We start from the raw sequence: 23894 nt of genomic DNA on the forward strand, positions 1-23894 counted from the left end.
CTGCAGAAAGCCTTAACAACGTGACTGAAGAATTCTGGGCATATCCAATAACTACTCTAGTTGAGTTCATAAGGTTCACACTACAAAATTGGTTTGCTAACCGTCTCGAGAAGGCAAGTAAGTGTGTTACCCCTTTGGCAACTCATTTTGAGGAAGATTTGATAAAGCAACACGAGGATGGTAGACGTAGAAGTGTCCTACGTAACGGTGCACAATTGTTTAATGTTGGAAGAGGTGCTGACGGTTCTGACTTTGAAAAAGGCGGAGATGTGAACTTAGTTGAGAGAACTTGCACTTGTGGCATGTTCCAATTGTTGAAAATTCCTTGTCCCCATGCATGTGCCGCAACGCTTACTCAGAATGTCAGTGTCTACGCTCTGTCATCCCCCTATTACACAAAGGAGACGTGGAAGAATACTTACGATGCAACAATTAATGTTGTGGGCGAGGAGGATGAATGGGTGCTTCCAGAACACATGCAGAACATGAGAATCGGTGTACCGAAAGGAGAAGAAACCTGTAGGTCGTCCAAGAAAGAGCAATGCAGGAAGACTACGGACTAACCGATTTCCATCGAACGGTCAAAAAGTCAAGGAACCACGCAAATGTTCAAACTGTGGCGCATTGGGACACAACAAAGCTACTTGCAAGGCCAGGGTTTGAGCAGCATTTTCGTTTTTAAATTGCATGCATTATTATTATTATGGTTTATGACATGTTACTTGTATTTTTTTATGTATGACTATGTTTTATCGACATTATTTTCTGTGTATGTGGTTGTTTACTCTCACTATCTCAGATTTTTGTATATAATTGTGTATTTCACGACATTTTGCGATATGTAGCGACACTTTCACGACATGTTTGGAAATTTATTTTATTCTGGAAAAATTTAAAAACTGCGACTTTCCACGATTACACTAGCGACATGGTGCGATGTAGGAAGAACTTTTATCAATTTTGGAAAAATTTAAAAATAGCGACGTTTCACGATTACTTTAGCGACATTTTGCGACATTAATGGAACTTTTATTTATTCAGTGAAAAGTCGATATTTAGCGACGTTTAACGATTACATTTGCGACATGAAGCGACATGTAGCCTTGCAATATTTGCATAGAGATCCAGGCTTCACCTGTTTACCATTTAAATAACCTAACTTGCAGCGACGGCAGCCTTCGGGGAACCCTGGTGGTGGAGCCGGCCATACACCTATTTTGTTAAATTTTTTTTCAAGTTTTAGAAACCTCCACTCGTTCATAAGCCGTTCATCTTCAAAACGTTTCATGTCGTCAAGCACTTTTTGCATTTGAGGCGTAATTTCCCCACAATCAGGCTCCTGCTTGATCTCTTCAGGAGTAAGAATCGGAAATTTGCCCTTGTTCCTTCTAGTAGACATTGCTAAGAGAATTATCTTAAGAGGGAAAAAATTAAGAAAATATGTAACTTATGAGATAGACAAATTGGCTTTTATAGAGAAAACTAGTAGTTGGGAAGGTGGGATAATAAATGTAAAAATTGAATTACACAATTGTACACATGTTTGTCATGCACAAAGCAATCTGGGCAATTTTCGCGACATGTCACGACACAGAGCGACATGTTATCGACATAGTCAAGTAGTTGGTAAGGCGGGATAATAAATGTCACATTAATTACCATTTAATGTGGAAACGTCTTTTGTATCGACGTTTTGCGACATAATTGCGACATGTTAACGACATCAACTGAAGAGTCAAAACATGAATTTACTATCGACATTTTAACGACATGTTCGCGGTGCTTTAGCGATATGAAACCAAACACTCAAAAACTAAAAAATTTCGACATTAAACGACATGTTAACGATTTTGTAGCGACATGTAAGTAAAAGTTTTAAAATTGAACACTTTTCCATATATAAAAAATGTACAGTACTAAAAACAACTATCGTCTGTAATACAAAAAAATTACAACCCTTTTAAATTATATTTCACCAAGTTAAGTTCTGATAAAACAAGTCTACACACCACCGATCTCTGAACATTCTCATGCTATCGTCTGTAATGTTGTCCAAGGACCGATTCAGCATTAGGTGTTCGATGTACTCAAGTGCATACACCCTGCAATCACCACTGAAAAATTAACAACAAACACATTTAGAGACTGAACTGCATTTAAAGAGTAATGGCAAATGAAATAATAATATACTATATTAACAAATACCTTGTTTTACTTGATCTGAGTTGGCTACTGTCCCCTAAGTCCACATTCAGAATGTTGTTGTTCACTTGATCATAATAGCCAGTAGACCTCAGCAGATATGGAAACAACTCAGTCCAAGGTAGCATGATGGCATCAAACTGTGCGTCGGTGGTGCATGATAAATCATTATCGTACACCCGAATCTGCCACATATCAATATCTACCTCAACAGCAACCCAATGTTTTTGATGATCGAAGTACAGGACGAAGTATATGAAGTTCAAATCCTTCCAACATGGCATGTAACGGCTCTCCATACCCAGATAGTACTGGTTCACTGCATCTGGCCATTCGAACGTACTTCTGTCACCAGTCTGGCAGCTCCAAATGCCTATGAGGAATTGTGGAAGTGTTGTGTCCAAAATCACACCTGGCTGAGGGTACAACTCTGGAAAATGATGGCGTCTCCTCCTCATCAAGTGTGATATGGCATCTATGTGCTGCATAAAAAAAAGAGAAGATTAATCAATGTCGTAAATAAAGTCGCGAAACGTCGCGAACAATGTCGTCAGAAAAATTTGCCGAATGTCGCGACAATGTCGTGACAATGTCGCGACATGTCGTTAAACAGAATGTACAAAAAAAGTGACCATGTCGCTAGAATGTCGTGACAATGTCGCGACATGTCAACAAATAAAACAGAAAGAAAAAACATCTGTATCAGCAACAATGTCGCGAAAATGTCGCGACATTGTCGCCGACACATCGACAATAACATATATGTTGCAAAAAAAAAAAAAACTAATTAATGATTAAATACTTACATCATCGTGAAGCCACTCCGACCTAAGAAACAAAGTTGTGAAGAACTTGACATCGCCAACACCGGTGTGCACATTCCTAGGTCGGGCATTGGGAATGTCTCTAATCAACCACCTCTTGAACGTACGAAGCAATCTACGGTCTGCTGGTCTCTCCGGGTCTACGTTCTCCGGAAGAACTCGCCTCTTTTTCTTTTCCGCAGTGTAGTCGTTCAAGTACTTTGGCGGCTTCCTCTTCCTCACAAATGGCACATTTTCTGGGGGTCCAGGTAGAAGTAGGACTTCGTCCTGTGATTGTGTATCCCCAATGGCCGTGATAATTGCTTCCAATGGAGTTGACGGTGCCTCGTTATCATCTGCTTCCCAATCTTCTGGGAAGACATCTTCGTTATCACTCGCCTCTTGTTCCTCATTTTGCGGTGCAGGTGTGGGCTCTCCAGGTGTGGGCGCTCCTTTTACCATAGCCATCAACTCGTCCATCTTAGCCAGTAGAGTCTCCTTCATATCTTTTGGACTCTCTGTGAACGACCGCCTCATGCTGATATGGCTATTTACTAACCCCGTCTATGCCAACATGACGGCTTCCTGCTGGGACTTAAGCTTCTCCAGCCGGGCCTCAATGCTATCCAACCTCTTTACAAGGTCAGTGTCCACAGTTGTACTGGTTGGAGCAGAAGGACCTGCTGAAGTAGATGGCTCGTGTACTTCAGGTGCCGGTGGTGGTGGAACTAAATTTGCCTTTGTCACGGCCTAGTTGATGGTCTTCGCTTGAGTTTCAAACACAGACTCCTGTGTACCATCAACGTCCACCGTTTGTTCTACGTCCATCTCAAAGCAAAGAGGGGCTTTACCCTCATTAATACTCTTGAAGTATGCCTCTTCACTGGGCCGGGGAAACAAGCACTTCTTCACCACCAACTGAAACAAAAAAGAAAACACAAAATAATTAAAAACTGTGAAAAGAAGTCAAAAATTATGATAATTGTAAACATGCAGCACAATGTCGCTACATGTCGATAACATGTCGCGACATATGTCGCGATAAGCGATTCAGCAATTTCTTTTGCAACATCGCATAATATCGCTAACACATCGCGAACAATGTCGCGAATGTTCATTTTCAATAAATTTAAATAAAATACTGAACAGTAAAGAAACATACCTGACTGTTGAATAACAGTGCAATGTCGGTTGCCTTGACATCTTGTTTCCGCTGGCCCTCCGGTGTTTTCCAGCTCAACATTCTGGGGAACTTGGTCCCGTTGCAGTGGGCATACTTCTTCCCCAACTTCTCAATTGCTTCGTATGCCCAGTACTGAAAGGCAGGTACATAGCCACTAACAGTGTACTTTGCCTCCTGAGCAATCTTCTTCCCCTTCTTCTTGTCAACATTATCCTTGTAATGTTGCATATTCTTTCCTAATGTCTCCATCAGCTTACGAAAAGCGCGCTCGCCCCACGGATACTTAAAGAAGAATTCGAGATCGTTAACAAACTTCAACATCTCAGGCCAAACTTGGACATTGCCCTCCTTTGATACTAATACACCTTCAATGAAAGCGATCAGTCCAAGCTTGTAGGCATCATCTTTATCTTCGCACCTCTCAAGTTGGAGCATAAGGGAGTCCAACTGAACAGAACTCTTCCCTTCAAAATAAGTCCGAACTAGATGGTCGTTGGACTTGGCGTGTATTTCCTCGTCTGTAGGGGCACTACCCATAGGTAAGCCAGTAATGAGTCCAAACTCTATCCGTCCAAATCTCATGTCATTTCTCCCTACATGAAACCAAACCTCATCCTCCTTTTCTGTGTCCACTTTCATTTTTCGTAAGAGGAGGCTGTGGACCAACGCGCTGGAGAAAGTCAACTCTCCAGCTTCCCAAAAGTGTCCGAAAGGACTAGCCTTCACTATCTCAACCAAATCCATCTCAGTAAACTTGGCCTTGATATATCTGAACCTATCTGTACCCCGATAGGTAAGACGTCCCGTGAAATGAGAGGAAATTGGAAGTTTAAGTTCAGGAGCCATCTGCAAAATTGTCAACAAATTTGTTAGTAGTATGTCGTGAAAGATATCGCAGTATGTCGCTAATTATCGTGAAACATAATCCTAGTTGCTGCTAATCATATCGCCAACTATGTCGCTAATATATCGCTACCATATCGCTAACAACAAACAGGACGATAAAAAACATGAATCCTAGGTACGACTGTCATATATCGCTAACCGAATCGCCTATCATCGCAAACATGTCGCCAAACACATACAAGTCGATAAAATCATGAAACCTACGCACTCAACACTATATATCGCGAAGTGGGTCGCTAATGTATCGCTAAAATGTCGATAAACAGACGGTTTCTAATAAATTTTGAACTTTTCCAAGACGATGTCGCGCTATGTCGTGAACATAGTCGCGACACGTCGCAAATTGTGCAAAAACCAGAACACAGATCGGCATCAATGAAATTCAAACGAAAACAAAAATTTTTTAAAATAAAGTAAATACATTTCTTTAAAATGAAGCACAAACAATTAAAAACTAATCAAAACAATAAAAAAGTTTAGACAAATACCTTTTTTACTGTTTCGGATCTGGGTTTTGTGTAGGGGGTGTCGCGAGTTTGGGGTTTCACGATATCGTCTCCGGTGGTCTGGTGCTCGTCTCTTTGGGTTTCACGATATGTAACGGGCTTCCACGATTTCGTCTTCAAATGTTTCGCGATGTCGCGATGTCGTCTGGAGGTGGTGGGTTTCGCGATTTCGCGATTTCGTCTGAAGGTGGTGGTTTTGTTGGGGTCGGGTGGGGTTTCTGTTAGGTTTTATGCCCTAAATAAAACTCTTTACAATCTGATTAGTTATCAATATAAGAAATTTGAAGTGATTGATGTTTGCATGAATTTTACATGCTAATGGTTTAATATGTTTAATATGTTTATTACATTCATACACACAAAATCAGTTAAATCCAGATCATATGTTTATTCACAATTACAGTATCGTCAACACAGTGGAATGTGATTGTGATCATATGAATCAAAAGTTATGGTCCCTGTTTCATCAGTGTTATTGGATTTACACTAATGTGATAATCAGCGATGATGTGTACTTACACTTGGAGTAAGTGTTATGTTCTTTCCAGGACATTAGTAAAGTATACTAGTTTCGAATGTATGGAGTATACATTGGACTGGACCGATATTGCAACTAAGTTAAGATATTACAAACTTACCGTTATACATATCTTTCCAAGTCAATATCAGTAGTTGATCTTAAGATTGAAAAGAATCTAAATCCTGATATGCTTGGGCTCAACTCAGGAGTGTTATTCATGTTCTTTGATTTATTAGTTAAGCCTACTTTTGGGTCAGGGTGATACGTATATTTTGGGAACATGATAGTATGATTGAGTGGGAGTGCTGAACATAAATATGGAATCTATAGCTTCTACTGGTGTATAGAAGTTAAGTGATGATTCCCTTCGAGCTTAGCAAATAGAAGTAAATGGATGAGCTCTTCTTTAACTGACTAATTATTAGATCACTAAACACCATTTACAGGTAGCTAAGTGTTTTAAGGGGCAAAATACATTGAGGGGTGAGAACGGTAAAGAAATCCCATCTCGATGTAAATCATCTATATAGAGGATCTTTAAATCACAATAAGATTATAACAATGGTTAAATGAGATAGTATATTGGTATCGTGAAACATACAATATGCTCTATATAAGTCTGAGAGTGCAATTCTAAGTTCTAAGAGTGGATTCAACGAAGAATTAATAAGTAGGAATTTACTTGGTAAATTTGGTTCACTTATTGGAAGCTCAGCATATAGATCCATGGTCCCCATTCTAGTTGAGAACATTCTGCTTGTAAGACTCATTAATTGATTCGTGATTGATCAATTATAATTCTAAAGTTAGACTATGTCTGATTTTATGAATTTTCACTAAGCAGGGGTGAAATTGTAAGGAAAAGAGTTTTCTAGGTTTATTTATTTATTAATAGACTTTATATGTCTAATTAATAATTAAATTAAATGACAATATTATTTAATAATGTATTTTAATTATTAAATAATTAGTTTTGGCATTTAAAAGGTTAGAATTGGAAAATTGGCATTTTTGAGAAAATAGAGATAAAATTTGATAAAATTGCAAAATTAAGTGGGGCCCATTACAACACCTATGGCCGGCCACTTATAAGGCTTTTTCAAATTATTATTTTTATTATTTTAATGCCAAATAATTCTAAACTTAAACCTAGTAAGTTGCCTATAAATAGAAAGTGATGGCTCAGTCAAAAACAAGTTTTCAATAAGCCTTTCTGACAGAAATTTCTCTCTTCAGAAAACTGAGCCTTCCTCACTCTCTACCTTGGCCGAAACCTCTCTCCCTCTTTTCCTTCATCTTTTTCGTGACCCTAGTGAAAGAGTAAGTGCCCACACACAAGAAGCGCAACTCAATCATAGATTGGAAGACTGTGAAGGATCAAAGCTTGAAGAAGAAGGAGATTCGGGCTCAGATCTTGATTATACTCTGCTACAGAAAGGAATCAAGGGTTAGAGATCTGAGTGGAAGGAGACATTTATTCCGCTGCATCAATGTAAGGTTTTCTTAACTTTATATGTGTTTATTTTATCGTTTTAGAAAGTTCATATTTAGGATGTTAATAAACATACTTGTGAGTAGATCTAAGATCCTGGTAAAATAATTCCCAACAGTTTCGTAGCTGGCTTGGTGGGTTGTCGTTGGTGGTCCGGTGACTTGAGGTGGTGGTCCGGTTAGGGGAGGGTGGGTGTCGTTTGGTCGTTTGGGTTGCGTGAGAACGAGAGAGAGAGAGAGAGAGAGAGAGAAAAGAGAGAGTTAGAGAGAGAGTGGTAATTTGAAATGGGGAGGGTATTATTGGGATTAATCTTAATTGGAGGTTATTTTTTGAACTATTTTTTGGCTAGCATATTAAAACAACACATGCTATTTTTAAGCATGTATTGTCAAATTTCCCTTTAATTATTTAATTATTACCCAAATTTTATCTCTATTAATTAATGCGAGTTATATGCAGGCCCGGCCCTGGGCATAGGCGGGCTAGGCCTGTGCCTAGGGCCCACTCGGTCCAAGGGTCCAAATTTTTTTTTTCTCTTTTAAAATTATACAATTTTTTTTTATTAATTTTGAAAAATACTATATTTTTTCTAACATAAGGGCCAAAAAAAAAACTTTGCCTGTGGCTCACTTTGTTTCAGGACCGGCCCTGGTTATATGATATGTTTTGTCCAAAAAAAAAAGTTGGGTTGGGTTGGGTACTTGAAAATACAAATAAGCTTTCTGCAAAAAAAAATAAAATAAATAAATATACAAAGAAACTAGTCCATAAATAAATACATTTCCCCTAATATTTATATTTTATAAAAATACATATATAGAAGTAGTTTTAGATAGAAAAATAAAAGACCAATATTAATTGGACTTCTTCTTCTTCTTCGTTTCTTTGTAGAATAACAACGAATCAATCAGTGTAGCCCTCAGACTCGGAGACAAGAAGAGATGGTGGGTACGCCCAGACCACAGTTCGTTCTATTTGGATCCTCCATTGTCCAGTTGAGCTACAGTAATGGCGGTTGGGGAGCCATTCTCTCTGATATATATGCTCGCAAAGTAATGCTATACTCAACTTTCTCTCTCTTTATTTTTATAATAGTGAATATATAATGGAACAATGTTTATTATTGATATTGATGTCTATGATATTCTTCGAGCTTTTCTATGCATAATGAAGTATTATAAAAATTCATCTTGAAATTCCCTTAAATCATTCATAATATTTTAAATTGGTCTGATATTTTTTTTTGAGAAAAAAAGTTATTTTCTTCTAAGTGAAAAATGGGTTTCTCTTAAAACATTTCTCAAAGAGTTCTTCAGGAAGATTTGGTTGGTTATGGTATTATTATTATTTAATTAATATTAAAAAATTATTAATTAGTGCTAGATTGGGTTTTCGTGTTTCTTTGTGGGGCGCAAACACACGGTCATTTCTAATAAACTGGCAAAAGGAACAATAGGTTGTCAAGGGTCATTGGTTGAAGATTGATTCTATATTATATGTGCTGTGGTTTTGACTTTCCATGAAGATATTACTCTTAATCTTGATTTGGGATCCTTTTATACTATTTTGAAATTTTTGCTGATGCATCTGTGGAATTGGGTATTGAACTTTTGTAGGCAGACATCTTGTTAAGAGGGTATTATGGTTGGAACTCACGTCGTGCTGTACAGGTTCTGGATCAAGTTTTTCCGAAGGTACTAACACCTACTGTAGCTACAAAAGATATTCATCTCTTTTACTTATTATTATTACTATTATCATCTGTCTCTCCTTGCTTTAAAACGTCTACTCTAGCCGCAAAAACATCATTTTCTTTCTCTCCCAAGCTCTTACCTTTTATCTAATTCACAGTGCTTGCAAACTCAGATATAGCTTTTATATAACTAGTTAACAACTAATATTACATGTTTCTATATCAGTTTGTTGAGTTAATCTTCTGATCATAGGATTTTTGGAGATAATGGTCTTTGTTGATTGACAGTCAACAAAGGGCATTACTTTGACGAGCATTAATTTTGTTGCCTCTGTTATTTGGTTTTAGGATGCTTCTGTACAGCCATCTTTGGTGGTAGTTTATTTTGGTGGTAATGATTCAATGGGGCCTCACTCGTCCGGTCTAGGACCTCATGTACCACTTCCTGAATACAAGGAGAATATGAGAAAGATTGCAAAACATCTCCAGGTACTTCCTTCACCCGAATAACAATTTATCGTTGTGTTTAAGGACTGAAGAAATAAAGCCTAGTTAGGGGTGTGTGTGTGACGAAGAAACAGGCTTGTTATGACTTAGTGAAGACTTTGGTTTAAGTTATAGCCATGACATGTCTATTTGGACATGAATTCTTCAATTTTTCTTTCACTAATGGGCATCTTGGTTTTTACTTCTTGGGATCAATATCATATATTTAATTGTTAAAATTAGTTTGTATCAACTGTCAATAGAATGACAATTGACTCAGAACAAGGAGAGAGTTTATATTAAAAAGCTTAATTCTGATTTATATTATTGTATATCCTGTCTTTTAGTTTACATGGTTTGAAAGTACCAACATTTAATTTAAACCATTTGCTTTGCTTTCTAACTTGAATCATTTTCTCACACCTTAATAATTTTGTAACCAGAGCCTTTCAGATTCAATACGCATTATTTTTCTTAGTTCTCCTCCTGTGAATGAGGAGAAAATTCGTGGAAATGCAAGGTATGCAATATCTACATTATTTTTCTTACCAGAGTAATACAACAGAGTTCTAAAACAGGTGTTTTATACAGTGGGTTCTTCAGTGAGCTAGTAAGAACTAATGAGTTGTGCCGACAATATTCAGAAGGTTGCATTGAGGTGGGCAAGGAAACAGGTGTAAAGGTTATTGATCTCTTTACCGCGTTTCAGAACAGAGATGATTGGATGAATGCTTGTTTTACGTAAGTCCCCCTGTCGTTCTTTTTTTTTTTTCTTTATGATTTTGACAGTGAATTATGTTGACCTGAATCGTCCATTCGTGTTTTAGTGCTTTGTTTTTTATCCTGCTATTATCTTGAGTTCTCTAGTAGCGTTGATTAGTGTGGATTAATGATTGTTCGAATTAGCCAACCATACCTGGTAGGGTGGTCGTCAATGGCAGTAGTTTGTGTAAATGCACGCTCACAAGTTATCAACACTGCTTTCTCCATTTGTCAGCTAATGATCCCTGAATGGATGACTTAGTGAGACAATGATCATAGCTAATGGAGGTTGTCACTTTTCGCAATCCTGGTGACAAACACTCCTTTAAAAGCTTGTTTAACTGAATATAAATCAGTGGTCTTACTCTTACATGACAGAAGATTACAAAATGTTGTGGATTAAGTTTTGCATTTCCTTTGAAGAGGAAATTTAGCTTCTTTCGGATTTTTATTTTTCAGGGACGGGGTTCATTTATCTGAAGAAGGAAGCAAGGTAGTGGTGGAGGAGATATTGAAGGTACTCAAGAATGCTGAGTGGAAGCCATGTCTACACTGGAAATCCATGCCAACAGAATTTTCAGAGGACTCACCATATGATCTTGTTGCAGCCGACGGGAAAACGACATTAAACCCATCCGAGTGGACTTTTCACAGGGAAATTCAGTGGGACTAGTTGGCTGTATTCTTTCTGCCTGCTTTTGTAATTCAGAGGCATTGCACTTAGTAAGTTGTAATTGAATAATGAAGATTCTTATTGCATATCACAACCCTCAAAATTTGGAAAAAGAAGGGTAAGAGTGTGAAACAAGATTAAGGAGTTTGTATACTCTTGCTGAAAATTCTAGTTGTATAGTGCAAAAGACTATTATTTATATGCGCACTCGGCTCTAATAAACAACAAAGTCTAGAGACCGAGTCTTACGTGAGCCATTTTAAAAACCGCCCATGTAGGGTAGCTACGGGCTATTGTCGTATTAGATTTGGAGCTTGGAAAAATGCTTTGCTTTTTTTTTTGGTAAGCAGGAAAAATCCTTTGCTTGTTATCAACATTTTCTTCATGAATAACATTTAGAATGAATCAATGGAGAAATTAAAAAAAAAAATCATAAATTGTTACAAATATATATTGATAGATTTAATCACATACATTATTATAAATCTGATTTCTTCGTTGGTTCATAATTTATATTTTTTTTAAAAAAAAATAATTCATAAACCATAAAAAAAATTTTAATAACATTAAAAAAAAATCCATAAAATTAAAATAAAACATAATTCAGAAGGGTGAAAATTTGTACCAAAGGCACCAAATCGAAATATTGGAAGCTGCAACTATAAATATGCAACCAAGATAACATAATTTCTTTAATTAAATTTGGTAACTAAATAAGTGTGCTATCAAAATTTAGTAACTAACTATACTAACTGCTACCAAGAATATTTGGTAACTTAATAAGTGTGCTATCAAAATTTAGTAACTAACTATACTAACTGCTACCAAGAATATTTGGTAACTAAAACTCTCTCTTCTAACGGAGTATTTTAGTAAAAGCCAAAAATAGTTATAAATATATTTCTAAACGACTTGAATCATATAAACTAATCAAATAATCAACGATTAGCAAACTAAATCTAATATATATGTATTAAATGAAAGAATTTAGTTAAGGTACTGATCAAGCAATTGTTGATATTGGTTTGAAATAGCCAAGTATGCAGCTTGAGTTGGGTGCATGGAATCCCAGAAGATGTATTTGGAGGCATCAAGACATGTTGGCATACCCACAACACATAGTGGACCTATTTCAAACAACCCTGTTCCACAACATCCTTCAAGGGTTTCTTGGAATCCTTCATTAATTAATGTGTAATAATTATTAGATCATAAACATAATAAATATTAAGTTGTAAAATGATGATACATATTGTAGTTGGTAAAATAAGTATACGTACCATATTTGAAGGGGTTTGTGATCATGTCCATCATGGTGTCATAGATTCCAAAATAAACCATTTTAGAGTGGGGCAAAGAGTTTTGAAGGGTAGAGAGGAGATTTTGAAGTTTGAAGTTGTAAGCTTGGGAGTCAATGTTTTGTTGGTCAACGCATAAACGTTGTAACATGTGTGAACTTGGCATAAAGCTGCCTATTGACATTTGCAATGGTAAGCACCCCACTGGTGGGAGACCTGCCACCCCAAACTTTCTTGCACCTCTATCATATAAGCTCTATACATGCATCAACAACAAAAAGAAATTAAACATATAGTTACACCACTTAAAGAGTCAAAACTAGTGTTCAAATAGTTTCAAGACCATGAACTTGCGATTAATACGATGTATTGTTGGTTTAGTATAAAATAGTATATTAGGCTGAATAAAAAATTAATTAATTATTTGCTAAATATAAATTATAAATTTCGGGGAGACTAAACTAAATAATTGTCACGTGGAATAAGGTGATAATTATAATCTAGTTGTTAGGTTTTTTTTTCTTCCTCACTTCCCTATCTTACTGAAAAGACCGACGGCTTGTACAAAGTAATCTGTGAAAGGTTTGATAATAACTTTAAAAAATAAAAAGAATAATTAAAATTTTTGCCCTCAAACTTTAACATATATGCCCTTGAACTTTTAATGTCGTTAAAAATCCTTGAACTATTGAAATTGTTCGATTTAAGGATTTTTGTCCAATTTTAGTAAAAAAAGTCTAACATGGATGAAAGTTGAGGGGGCATGATTTAGTACATGTCAAAGTTCGAGAGACATGATTTGGTAGACATCAAAGTCAAGGAGGATGATTTAGTACATAAACAATCACTGAAATAATAAAACTTATTGAAATTAGACAAAAGTCTTTAAATCTAACAATCTCCATAGTTCAGGGGAATTTTTAACGGTTAAAAAAATTCAAGAAGTAAATCATGTTAAAGTTTAGGAGGTAAAATAAAAAACATTTATAACGAGTATTGACTTTTTTTTCCCTCTGTTAACTAATTTCAGATATTTTTTGGAACCCTATTACCACAAGTACCACAAACGCTTCATGTCAATATAATGTGCCGAAAATAAGGTATAGGGTTCGATGTGGATAGTATTTAGTGTAACAAAACACTAAAAGGGAAGCCAAATTATATATAATTAGTAATTAAATAAAAATAAGAGTGTATATATTTATAAATACCTGAATGAAAGAAGCAAGTCTTTGAATAAGCATATCATGGTAAGCAGAAGCGGAACGCTGAAAGGCAAAAGGAGTGAAACCATAGAGATTGAAAACAACATCATTAGTACCAACACTAATAACAAACAAAGCATTCTTAACCAACTCCTCACTCCTATTCTTCCCAAAACTCATCTCTATTCTCCTAATAGCTTCATCGAAATAATTCAACTGCGACTCCATGCTCAAAACACCATTAACTGTAGCCGTCGCTTCATCAAGCCCCGAACCCCCCGAGCCAAAGCTGACCCCGGTGGCTAAGCCTGCGTCACTCACACTGGCGTCTAGGTAGGCTGGCAAGTAATCCTTGATGCCAAGGATTGAGACCAAGTAGTCCGTACTGAGTTTGCCATTGGAAAATCTTCCCGAGGGAATGCGACCCGGGAAATCTCGGCCGTATGGAGCGTGATTGCCTCGGAAGATTGTGGTTAGGCCATTGTTGTTGCCCGGGTCTACCGTCGAGTCCCCGAAAGCGAAAACCGCCGGTATTGATGGAGATGCCGTGGTTGAAATCGTTAAACAAAATAGGACGAGTGTGAACAACATGCCCAACAAGATCCTGGCCTTCATCATCATTATGTTTACTCTCTTTTTTTTTGGTTTTTGATCTCTTCTCTTCTCTTCTCTTCTCACTATAGCTTTTGTATAATTATGTGTTATGGACGTACTTAGTTTATAACTTTTATATATATATATAGGTGAATGTGATTAAGATATTTTTTCAAATTTAAAATTTTCATTTAAATACTTAATTATTTTGTTGATGTTTAAATGAAATTTATTATAAGCGTGAATTTAAAAATATAGATTGAAAACAATTCAAATATTTATTAAAAATATCATTTCAAATTTAAAGATATATATAAATTAAAATAATTAAAATAAAGAAAATTTATAAGACCTCTTTATCTATTTTCTCATTTTTTTTTAATTATTTAAAATTTATTTATCTATTTTCTATTTTTTTTAATTATTTAAAATTTATTCATTTATTTTCTTATTTTTTAATTATATTTTTTTTATTTTTTTTAATTTTTAAAATAAAAAACACGGTAATTTTTTTAAAACTTTATAAATATCTAACAACTAATTTTTTAAAAAAAAATTAAAAATTAAAAAATATATCTATATATCTATATACTAGCAAAAAACTACGTGCGATACACATATATTAAATTTTATGCTAGTTTCTTTCTATGTTATTTGAAAGTAATACAATTAAAAATTAAAGAAAAAATATTATTAGTTATTAGGTGAGATTATTATTATGTGTATCTAAATATTATAGTTTATAATGTTGTCATTTAAAAGTGAATACCGAATCCAAAAATTAACTAAAAATTGATGTTCTTATACTTAAAGAAACATTACTTAAATGGGTGTAAGATAAAAAGAAAATTAAAAATCAATCTCTAAATTGTTGATAATTGAATATATCATTTGTGTAAAATTGTAGATAAGAAAACTAATGATACTCATTGGTGGATTTCAATCTTCATTTGCTTACTACAACAAATATATTTTTTAGAGGCGACAACATTTGAGGTGACAAAAAGTCGACTCTAATAGTAAGGGTATTAGGGGCGACAAATAAATGTCGCCCAAAGAGGAAATTTTTTTTTTAAAAAAAAAAAATGGGAAGCTTTAGGGGCGTCACATGTCGCCCCTAAAAGAATTAGAAGCGACAAAAAATTATTAGGGGCGACACATGTCGCCCCTAATAAGTTGAAAAGCAATCGATGCTTTTAGGCGAGAATTTTTTCGCTCACACTATTAGGGGTGACTAAAGTTGGCCCTAATGCCCTGCCACCTGACACGGTCAAGTGTCGCCTCAATAGTCGCTTCTAATAGTGTGCACATTAAAGTCTCACACTTCCCCTTCCTAGAGTCATTTCATCTTCTTCTTCCCCCAATTTTTTTTTTATTTATTTTCTCTCAAAAAAACCCACTTTCCCAAACTCAAACCCACCCCAACCTCACCCTCTTCCCCCTCACTCCTCCCAGCTGCAGCCACGAGGCCCGGGACACGTCGACCCAGCCGCAGCCCCACCTCCGACCACCACTACCATCAGCTGCAGCCACATCTGGCAGCTCTCCGACCAACCCCAGCGAAGTTAGGGTTCCCGGGAGTTGAACTCCAGGTACATATCCCGCCACTCCGGTTGGGTAGTATCCTCCGTAAGCCACTATTTGGGCCTCTTCCAAGTTGATGTATTTTTGGACCCTCTTTTGGAAATCTTAGAGATTCGCAGCTCCTTCTTGTTGTAATTCGTTCCAGAACGGGGTTTCGGTACGGATCCCAGCTTGGAGAAGTGCAAGTTGTTGTCCATCATCAACTTTCTTAGTTTTTGAGGCCTCTTCCTTGAACCTCTTTATGAAATTTTTCAATGTCTCTGTGGGTAGTTGCTTGATGTTAGTCAGGGCGCTAACTTCGAGATTAATCTTCCTCGCGGCGACGAACTGTCTCCGGAAGCTAACTTGTAATTTGTTCCAGCAGTCCACAGATCCTGGTTTCAACTTTTTGAACCATTCCTCCGCGGCACCGCTTAACGTCAGTGGAAAGCACAAGCATTTAGCGTCATTACTGACCCTCATGACCGTCATTACTTAGTTAAACCGGGACAAATGATCACTGGGGTCCGAGTCTCCGGTGCATGCTGCCATTTTGGGCATCTTAAAGTTTTTGGGGAGCTCCGCCTCTAGAATGTGTCTGGCGCATGGCTCCCAGTCCTCACAGTCAGAGTCCGAGTCGTCCCCCTTTTGTCTCCGGGAGACTTGGGCAATGTCCTTGCGTAGTATGGCTAGCTCAGCCATAATTCCTTCGTTCAGCATTCCTGCGTAGACCGCCGATGCGTGTTTCTTTTTGTCCAAGTGATCCCACAAATCACCGTGCCTCTCGTTGATCTGATTTCTTAGATCAATGGGAGGGTATCTTCGGTTCCCTCTTCATTTTTCCCCGGGTTCCTGATGCACAGAAACGCTCTTTCGGTCCTCTCGATCCTGAGGGCCAAGACTCCCTTTTTGGAGTTTGCCCCTCTGCGGACCTTTCCCTTTCAGAAAATTTGAGCGGACCTTTCGCGGATCCTGCATATTTTTCTTTTTTTCTGGGATGGAAGTAGGGTTTTTCCGTTGGTTTCCTTCAGAGAGATACCGTATGGGGCTAGGTTCCCTGGACTTATGCTTCAGAGTGCTTGGTGAGGACTCTTCCGGTGTTTCTTCGAGTCCTGTAGGGATGGCTTTAGGGTGTATATGGATCCCTGCTGTCTCCATGGTTTTCTGCATAGCGACCATCACCTCTTGCATCTTTTTGTTTTGTTCTTTTTGGTCTGCGATCTCGGCTTCATGATCAGCAGCCTTTTACCTTAAGAGCAGTAGCTCTGTGTAACTGTCTTCCTCGTAGGCGTCGTACTCGTCAAAGTTTTCTTCGTACTCGTCATCATTGGCCTCCTCTCGTTCCTCAGAATCCACGTTGACTTTTGAAGCCACTTCCTCGTCTTCAGGGTTTTGAGCATCTTGAGGAGGACGAAGGAGGACGGGGCTGACGCGTATTTTTCCACCGTTGTTGCTTGAGCTTATAAGACTGTTGTCTATTTGGAGACGCTTCCTTCAGCTCTCAATGAAAGTACCAAAATGTTGACCAAGGTTTTCGGCAACCAATTTAATAATATATGTAAGAAAGTGTTGGATATTATTTTACCAGGATCTAGATTTACTAACAAGTATGTTGGATTAACAACCTAATATGAATTCTAAAACAATGTAAATAAACACATATAAAGTTAGAAAACCGTACAGTGGGTGCACCGGAATAATATGACTCCTTCCGTTCAAATCTCTAGCCCTTGATTCCTTTCTGTAGCAGAGCATCACCAAGATCTGAACCTGGATCTTCTTTTCTCCTTCTTTGATGCAGAATTTCCATAGTCTTACATACTATGATTGAGATACCACTTGATGTGTGTGGGCACTACTCATCTCACAAGGATTTCGAAATTTTCTCTCTATTTCTCTCTTGAATTTCGTGGTTTATCATTTATACAAGAGAAGAGAACAAGGTTGCTTTATATAGGGAAAAGGGAGAGCACAACTTTCCAAATAAAACAGTTTCCTTAATTACTGTGTAATCAATTAACTGCCTTATTTAGTGTGATCCACCACTTTCCTATTTTTGCTAGGCTTTGATTAGCAATTACATGGCAATTAAAATTGAAAATAATAATTGGGAAACACAAACCATGTGGCCGGCCATAGGGTGATATGGGCCTCACTTGGATTTTGCAGTTTCCTCAATTTTATTTCTATTTCTCCAAAAATGCCATTTTTCCAATTTTAATCATTTAAATACCAAAACTAATTATTTAATAACTAAAATAGATCATTAAATAATATTGTCATTTAAAATAATTATTAATTAGACATACAAAGTCTCTTAATTAATAATTAAACCTATAAACCTTTTTCTTTACGATTTCATCCTTAAACTGTGAGAATTCATAAAGTAGACATAGTCTAACTTTTAGAATTATAATTGATTAATTAAAATCAATTAATTGAGTCTTACAAGTAGTATGGTCTCAACTAGTATGAGGACCATGGGTCTATATAACCGAGCTTCCAATAATTCGAACCGAATTTACCAAGTAAATTCCCTAACTTATTAATTCCTCATTGAATCCACACTTAGAACTTGGAATTGCACTCTCAGTCATATAGAATGCTCTATATGTTCCACGATATAGACACGTCATTAGTTATCCATTGTTATAAGCCTAATGTGATCAATGATCCTCTATATAGATGATCTACATTGAAAAGGCACTACTGTTATCGCTACACCTTCAATGTATTTTATCCTTAAAACATTTAACCCTGTATAAATGATATTTCAGCTAAGTGAAATGAGATCTCCACCATTTATCTTCGTTTGGTTAAGCTCGAAGGAAATCATCATTTACTTCTATTTGCCAAATAGAAGCTAAAGATTCCATATTTATGTTAGCGCTCCCACTCAATTGCACTACCGTGTTCCCAAAATGTACGTATTACCTTGACTCAGAAGAAGGCTTAACTAACAAATCAAAGAACACGAATAACACTCTTGAGATTGAACCTAACCATATCAGGATTAAGATCATTTGATCTAGGATCAACAGGTGATATTGAATTGAATAGATATTACGGTAAATTTTAATATATCTAATCAAAGTTCAATATCGGTACCTTCCGATGTATACTCCATACATCCGATACTGGTAAACTTTGCCAATGTCCTGGAAAGGACATAACACTTTTCCAAGTGTAAGAATACCTATCGCTGATTATACCATATCAGTCTAAATCCAGTATTCTGACAAATCAGGGAATAAACTTTTGAACATATAATAAAGATTATATTCCACTGTGCTGACAACACTATAATCTTTAACCAACTCATATGTTCTGGACTTAAAAAGAATTCATACATTATATACATATAATCATGAAATAAATCATGTGAACCATGCAACATAAAATATTATTTTTGATCTTTATTAATAAGTAAATCTGATTATATGAAATGAGTTTTATTTAGGGCATAAAACCCAACAGAAAGCTGTAGGGAGTTTAATGCATGAGATTTTTACGTGGTTGGGGCATTAATGAGCCTTAGTCCACGAGTCTTTTTTATTTATGAGAGTATTTATTACAGAGAATGTTCTTGGTAGATATTCCTCTTAGTTGCTCTCTTTAATTCTTATCAACCCAGAATTCTCGACCCCCGTCTTAGTGCGTTTGGGGGGTATTTATAGTGTTTTTCTGAGGTGATCCCTAGAACTGAATCGATTGTCTTTATGTGCAGGTTCGATAAGGGCACATATTCCTAGTCGATGCAAAATAAGAAATACATGGCCTATACTGTAGGTATCTTAGGGGTTAGGTGGATATAATCCTTTATCCCTTCTTAATTGATGTGATCCCTCATAAAGTAGCCGTCACTAGCCTTATTAATCATACCGTCAGACATATTGCTTATGGAAATTCCAATACGTTTTCTCCCATGCGGCATTAAATGAGAGGTGACTGTTCAAATAGGGTCCAGTACCTCCCGGAGATGCCTTAGCGTTCCCCTGGTCTCCGGGAGTATGTGGAGCCTTCACATCTCCTCGAGGAGGTGTCTTCTCGTTGACACTCCTGATCCAAAAAGACTTAGTCGATTTATTTAAGAGTCGAGCCTCTTAAATCCACGCGTCGTTGTCATATTTGTCCACGTGTTTTGGGCAAGATCAAGGGCAACATGTACCAAATATTATTTCTCTCTTATACATGTGTTTTTAATGTGACATTTTAATTTTATTCTATTTTTTAAGCAAAATTTAACATTAGTATTACTAATAATTTTTAAAATTATCTTTTTTTTTTTTATGTTTTATTTATAATTTTATGGTCTAAACTTTTAATTATAAAAATATATTTTGCTCAGCCAAAATTTTAAAAAAAAAAAAAACCAACTACAAAACAATGAGAAATCAACCTCATGTTTTTATTGTGACATTTTAATTTTATTCTATTTTTAAGCAAAATTTAGCATTAATATTATGGAAAATTTTCAAAAATATTTTTCTATTCTGTTTTATTTATAATTTTATGGTTTAAAATTTTTAATTATAAAAATATACTTTACTCAGCAAATTTTTTTTTTTTAAAAAAATCAACTACAAAACAATAAAAAATTAACCTCACGACAATTATAAATAAATTATAAAACAAATAAAATCAACCAAAAAACAATCTCACGATAACTATAATATAATTATAAATAATTATAAAAAAACTGTTTAATTATTATTATTGCTAAATAGATATTTTTGTAAATAAAAAAATTCAAAGAGTAAAAATAATTTTTTTTTGATGTTGATATATTTTTGTAATTTTTTTCAAACTCTTAGAGAATTATGTAAAATTTTCTAGTTTTAATTATTAAATTATATTAAAAAAATTCCAGCCAAAAATAAAATTACAAATATTAAAAAGACATCCAATTCCCGCGTATATGTTTGAGTTTCCCTCCATTTTTTTTTTTTTGGTCGTCTTCATCTTCTTCCTTTTCATATTCTCTATGCCAGTGACGAGATCTAGTGAAGTAATCCTGCCCTAACTCCAACTTGAATTTTCAGACTAACAAGATTCAGTAAAGGAGCATCTCGAATTCAGGTCATTTTCTACGTTTTATATTTTTTTCCTGCTTCTACTTTGTGTTCTTTTTCCGGTGGCGTTTCAGATCTGTACTTGAACTTCATATAATTTTCAATTAGGGTTTGGCTTTGAAATTATATATAGAGACGAGATTCAGTGGCCATTGTTTTCCTGTCTTGTGTTTTCAATTGGGTATCTTTGGGATTAGACAACCCCTGACTAATTTCAATGGCGAATTACTACGATATTGATGATATTATCGCAGAAGAAGAGGTAAAGCATCATAATTGAATTCTATTTCGAAAGATTTTGAAATTTTGGTATCAATGTATTTATATGTTTTTGCTCATAGATTGTCTCGGTGGTGTTCCAAAAGGCGGTAAACGGGGTTGGAATTGATCCTAGTGCTGAAACGGCTTGTGTAAGTTAGTAGATTGGTTTGAACTCCGGATCTTGAATGAATGTGTTTGTGATATTTTATTGGGTGTGTTTCAGGTTGAACCAGGGTCCAAGGTTGAACTGCCCTTTTGGCTTGCTCATGAGCTACACCTCAGACAAGTAGCGACTATAAAGCCCCCACCGTGCTTCAATCAAAAGTAATAATAGTACTAACTCAACCCTTTTAATCTCAGTTAAATATTGTAAGATTATAGGACTTTCAACGGCTTAATTAGAGAAAAGTACTTTCCTTTTGCCTTTTGATACTCTTATTATTCCCATCTTTAGCATGTATTTGCTTTCTTAGCTGATACAAGTCTACTATGAGTGGCTTTCTCAATTTGAACTCTTATTGTAACCCGTGTCACTTAGTCAATTATGGTGATTCTTGGTATTTATTGCTTATTTGCAAGTTCAAAATGGTCTTCTGGCTTCATACAGCTTATTTGCAAGTTCGCTTATGAGGGTTAACAGGATTGAATCATTACTAATACTAACCCCAGAGGAATTGTTGTTATATATACTTATCTGACTTCTTTAGCGAGTTCAAAGTTGAGAAAATGTGATTGCTATGCTAACACTATGATGTTTGATTATCCCTTTTAATACCAGAACCAGGCTGGAACTTGGGGCTGATGCCGCTTGTGTTGATTTGAGATCTCGATGTCTGTACTTCTATGAATTTGGATGCAAAATAGCTCCACTGTGAGTTTCTTCTTTATCCTTTCTTTTACTCGTACAAATTAAATGTGTTTTCTGTTAAACTATGTTTTTACACGTATGTGTCAGTTCTATACTTCCCTTTTAGATATATTTGTGAAGAATCCATTATAGATGAACCTATTTTGTCAATACTTGCTTTCACTGTTTGAACGTGGAACTAGTTTTGCTTGGATAATTGGTTATGCACACTTCCGTAGCTGATGATGGTACCCTAAACTCTTTGATGATGTCATCAATTTATCATCTTCCACTAACTTTCAGCCTCCGATTCGATTAAATCTGTGATAAATCATTATGGTAAGAGCATTAACGAGGGGCTGACACGATCCTATAAAAATATCTAGGAAATGATTCTGTTTTGGTCTTATCGTTTTTTTAAAAGCACATTGAATTCTTTTTCTAAGCACATTGAATGGATGGAAGCAAAATCATTCATACATGTTAGAGTCCACATCAATTAGAAAATTAATACCATTTATAAGTTGATGGCTAACCCTAATCATTCTAATTGGTTTTGACATGAAAACTCATAATTATTACCACACACTTCCACATCCTAACAGGACATACTATTGACTCTGGCTTAGTTTACTTGGCAGCATTACTTGTGGTTAAGAAATATAATGGATTGCTGCTTGGTGGTTTTGGCTTGTCAAGCTTTAATTTGCTAAATGGGCTGTAAATTGCCTCTTAATTTTTGTTCATACGAACAGGGTTGGTGATAGAGATATGGGGTCCTTCCTCTTGTCTGCATTTAAGAACAGATATCAGGAAGTCCTGGCTAAGGCACATAGTGTTGCATTTGCAGCTGCCTCGAAATTATCAACACTCTTAACAAAGGAAGAAACCAACTGTGAGATTCATATCACATTTTTAACATATTCTAAATGTTCATTCAGGAATCCTTCCATTGATATTAACCTAATAGTTTTCCTGTTTTTTTTACCAAAGTATATGAGGCAGCTCAGTCCTCAATGGCAGATTTTAAGAAATGGCGGATTGGTGGCCCTAGATTCCAAAGAGCAGCTATTCTTGGGAGAAAAAGGAAACCAGCAGACTAGTTGCCATCTTCAACTTTATAATTCCATTTCTTTTACATGAGATATTTTATGCACTTGTATACGAATAGTTTGTATTTGATTAGTATAGCCAACTCTACTTTTTGTATATCTAGTTTTGTTATTCTATCAATTTCATTTCCATTGAAAGTAATCATACTTCCACAATTATGTAACAAAATTTCATATAGATATTTAAGAAGCTTTGGACTTGTCAACTAACATCAAAGATAATTTTTGAAAATTGGGACCACGGGGCTCAAAAATACGAAAAGTTGGGCATCCAATTCTGGATTTTTAGTCCTAATTTTGTCTTGCAAATGGCAATTACACCAATTTCTTCAGTGATATTCTGCTAAGGCTTATAGATTGTAGTTGTACAAAGATTCTTAAATTGGGGATCGATAATGGAAAAGCGAAATTAGCACTACCACTTTTCGCTTTTGCATCTTCAAAAGTGCCCTTCAAAAAGCGTTGTTCTATCAAATAAAAAATGTTAAATTTCTTTCCCAAATCCATTACGAGTGGAAAGTTCTAATATTGTGTGTGATTTTATCACGATGCAGAATGCTGATGGCAAAAACATTAAATTATAGGTAAATAAGCATGTTGTAGTTCATCAGGAAATAATAACAATAATTGTATTCTTTTTCAACTAGAAAAACAAAACCTTGTTAAGAACAATAAATTTCACAAATCAAATAAATGAACCATGCAAACCAAAAAGA

At 35.8% G+C, this 23894-nt stretch overlaps 4 protein-coding genes across 4 annotated transcripts; 2 read left to right on the forward strand and 2 right to left on the reverse strand.

Annotated features, from left to right (window-relative positions):
* Positions 1-1065: 1065 nt before the first annotated feature.
* LOC133036205 (uncharacterized) lies at positions 1066-3542 on the reverse strand. The gene is made up of 5 exons (XM_061112731.1): positions 3009-3542; positions 2206-2684; positions 2006-2114; positions 1248-1414; positions 1066-1102 (listed from the first exon to the last, which is right to left on the reverse strand). The coding sequence occupies exons 1-5, from the start codon at positions 3540-3542 to the stop codon at positions 1066-1068; spliced, it is 1326 nt and encodes a 441-aa protein (XP_060968714.1).
* Positions 3543-8263: 4721 nt separating this feature from the next.
* LOC115707323 (GDSL esterase/lipase CPRD49) lies at positions 8264-11492 on the forward strand. The gene is made up of 6 exons (XM_030635245.2): positions 8264-8664; positions 9229-9306; positions 9654-9794; positions 10235-10311; positions 10383-10532; positions 11013-11492. The coding sequence occupies exons 1-6, from the start codon at positions 8554-8556 to the stop codon at positions 11224-11226; spliced, it is 771 nt and encodes a 256-aa protein (XP_030491105.1). The 5' UTR covers positions 8264-8553; the 3' UTR covers positions 11227-11492.
* A 280-nt stretch (positions 11493-11772) lies between these two features.
* LOC115703786 (GDSL esterase/lipase At2g40250-like) lies at positions 11773-14434 on the reverse strand. Its single transcript, XM_030631017.2, has 3 exons — positions 13736-14434; positions 12507-12780; positions 11773-12404 (listed from the first exon to the last, which is right to left on the reverse strand). The coding sequence occupies exons 1-3, from the start codon at positions 14348-14350 to the stop codon at positions 12214-12216; spliced, it is 1080 nt and encodes a 359-aa protein (XP_030486877.2). The 5' UTR covers positions 14351-14434; the 3' UTR covers positions 11773-12213.
* Positions 14435-20805: 6371 nt separating this feature from the next.
* On the forward strand, positions 20806-23395 carry LOC115706433 (DNA replication complex GINS protein PSF3). The gene is made up of 7 exons (XM_030634084.2): positions 20806-20965; positions 21067-21220; positions 21300-21368; positions 21443-21543; positions 21998-22090; positions 22822-22961; positions 23060-23395. The coding sequence occupies exons 2-7, from the start codon at positions 21176-21178 to the stop codon at positions 23167-23169; spliced, it is 558 nt and encodes a 185-aa protein (XP_030489944.1). The 5' UTR covers positions 20806-20965; positions 21067-21175; the 3' UTR covers positions 23170-23395.
* Positions 23396-23894: the final 499 nt, after the last annotated feature.

The sequence above is a fragment of the Cannabis sativa genome, chromosome 1 (genome assembly GCF_029168945.1).
Source record: "Cannabis sativa cultivar Pink pepper isolate KNU-18-1 chromosome 1, ASM2916894v1, whole genome shotgun sequence".
Taxonomy (NCBI): domain Eukaryota; kingdom Viridiplantae; phylum Streptophyta; class Magnoliopsida; order Rosales; family Cannabaceae; genus Cannabis; species Cannabis sativa.

Coding starts and splice junctions, on each gene's coding strand:
- LOC115703786 (XM_030631017.2), bottom strand. CDS start 14,350: ATGATGATGAAGGCCAGGATCTTGTTGGGCATGTTGTTCACACTCGTC. Junction 12,781..13,735: donor GACTTGCTTCTTTCATTCAG/GTATTTATAAAT, acceptor ATGCATGTATAG/AGCTTATATGATAGAGGTGC. Junction 12,405..12,506: donor CACAAACCCCTTCAAATATG/GTACGTATACTT, acceptor TAATTAATGAAG/GATTCCAAGAAACCCTTGAA.
- LOC115707323 (XM_030635245.2), top strand. CDS start 8,554: ATGGTGGGTACGCCCAGACCACAGTTCGTTCTATTTGGATCCTCCATT. Junction 9,307..9,653: donor TGGATCAAGTTTTTCCGAAG/GTACTAACACCT, acceptor ATTTGGTTTTAG/GATGCTTCTGTACAGCCATC. Junction 10,312..10,382: donor AAAATTCGTGGAAATGCAAG/GTATGCAATATC, acceptor TGTTTTATACAG/TGGGTTCTTCAGTGAGCTAG.
- LOC133036205 (XM_061112731.1), bottom strand. CDS start 3,542: ATGAGGCGGTCGTTCACAGAGAGTCCAAAAGATATGAAGGAGACTCTA. Junction 2,685..3,008: donor CGGAGTGGCTTCACGATGAT/GTAAGTATTTAA, acceptor TTTTTTATGCAG/CACATAGATGCCATATCACA. Junction 2,115..2,205: donor CTCAGATCAAGTAAAACAAG/GTATTTGTTAAT, acceptor TTAATTTTTCAG/TGGTGATTGCAGGGTGTATG.
- LOC115706433 (XM_030634084.2), top strand. CDS start 21,176: ATGGCGAATTACTACGATATTGATGATATTATCGCAGAAGAAGAG. Junction 21,221..21,299: donor ATATTATCGCAGAAGAAGAG/GTAAAGCATCAT, acceptor TTTTGCTCATAG/ATTGTCTCGGTGGTGTTCCA. Junction 22,962..23,059: donor AACAAAGGAAGAAACCAACT/GTGAGATTCATA, acceptor TTTTTACCAAAG/TATATGAGGCAGCTCAGTCC.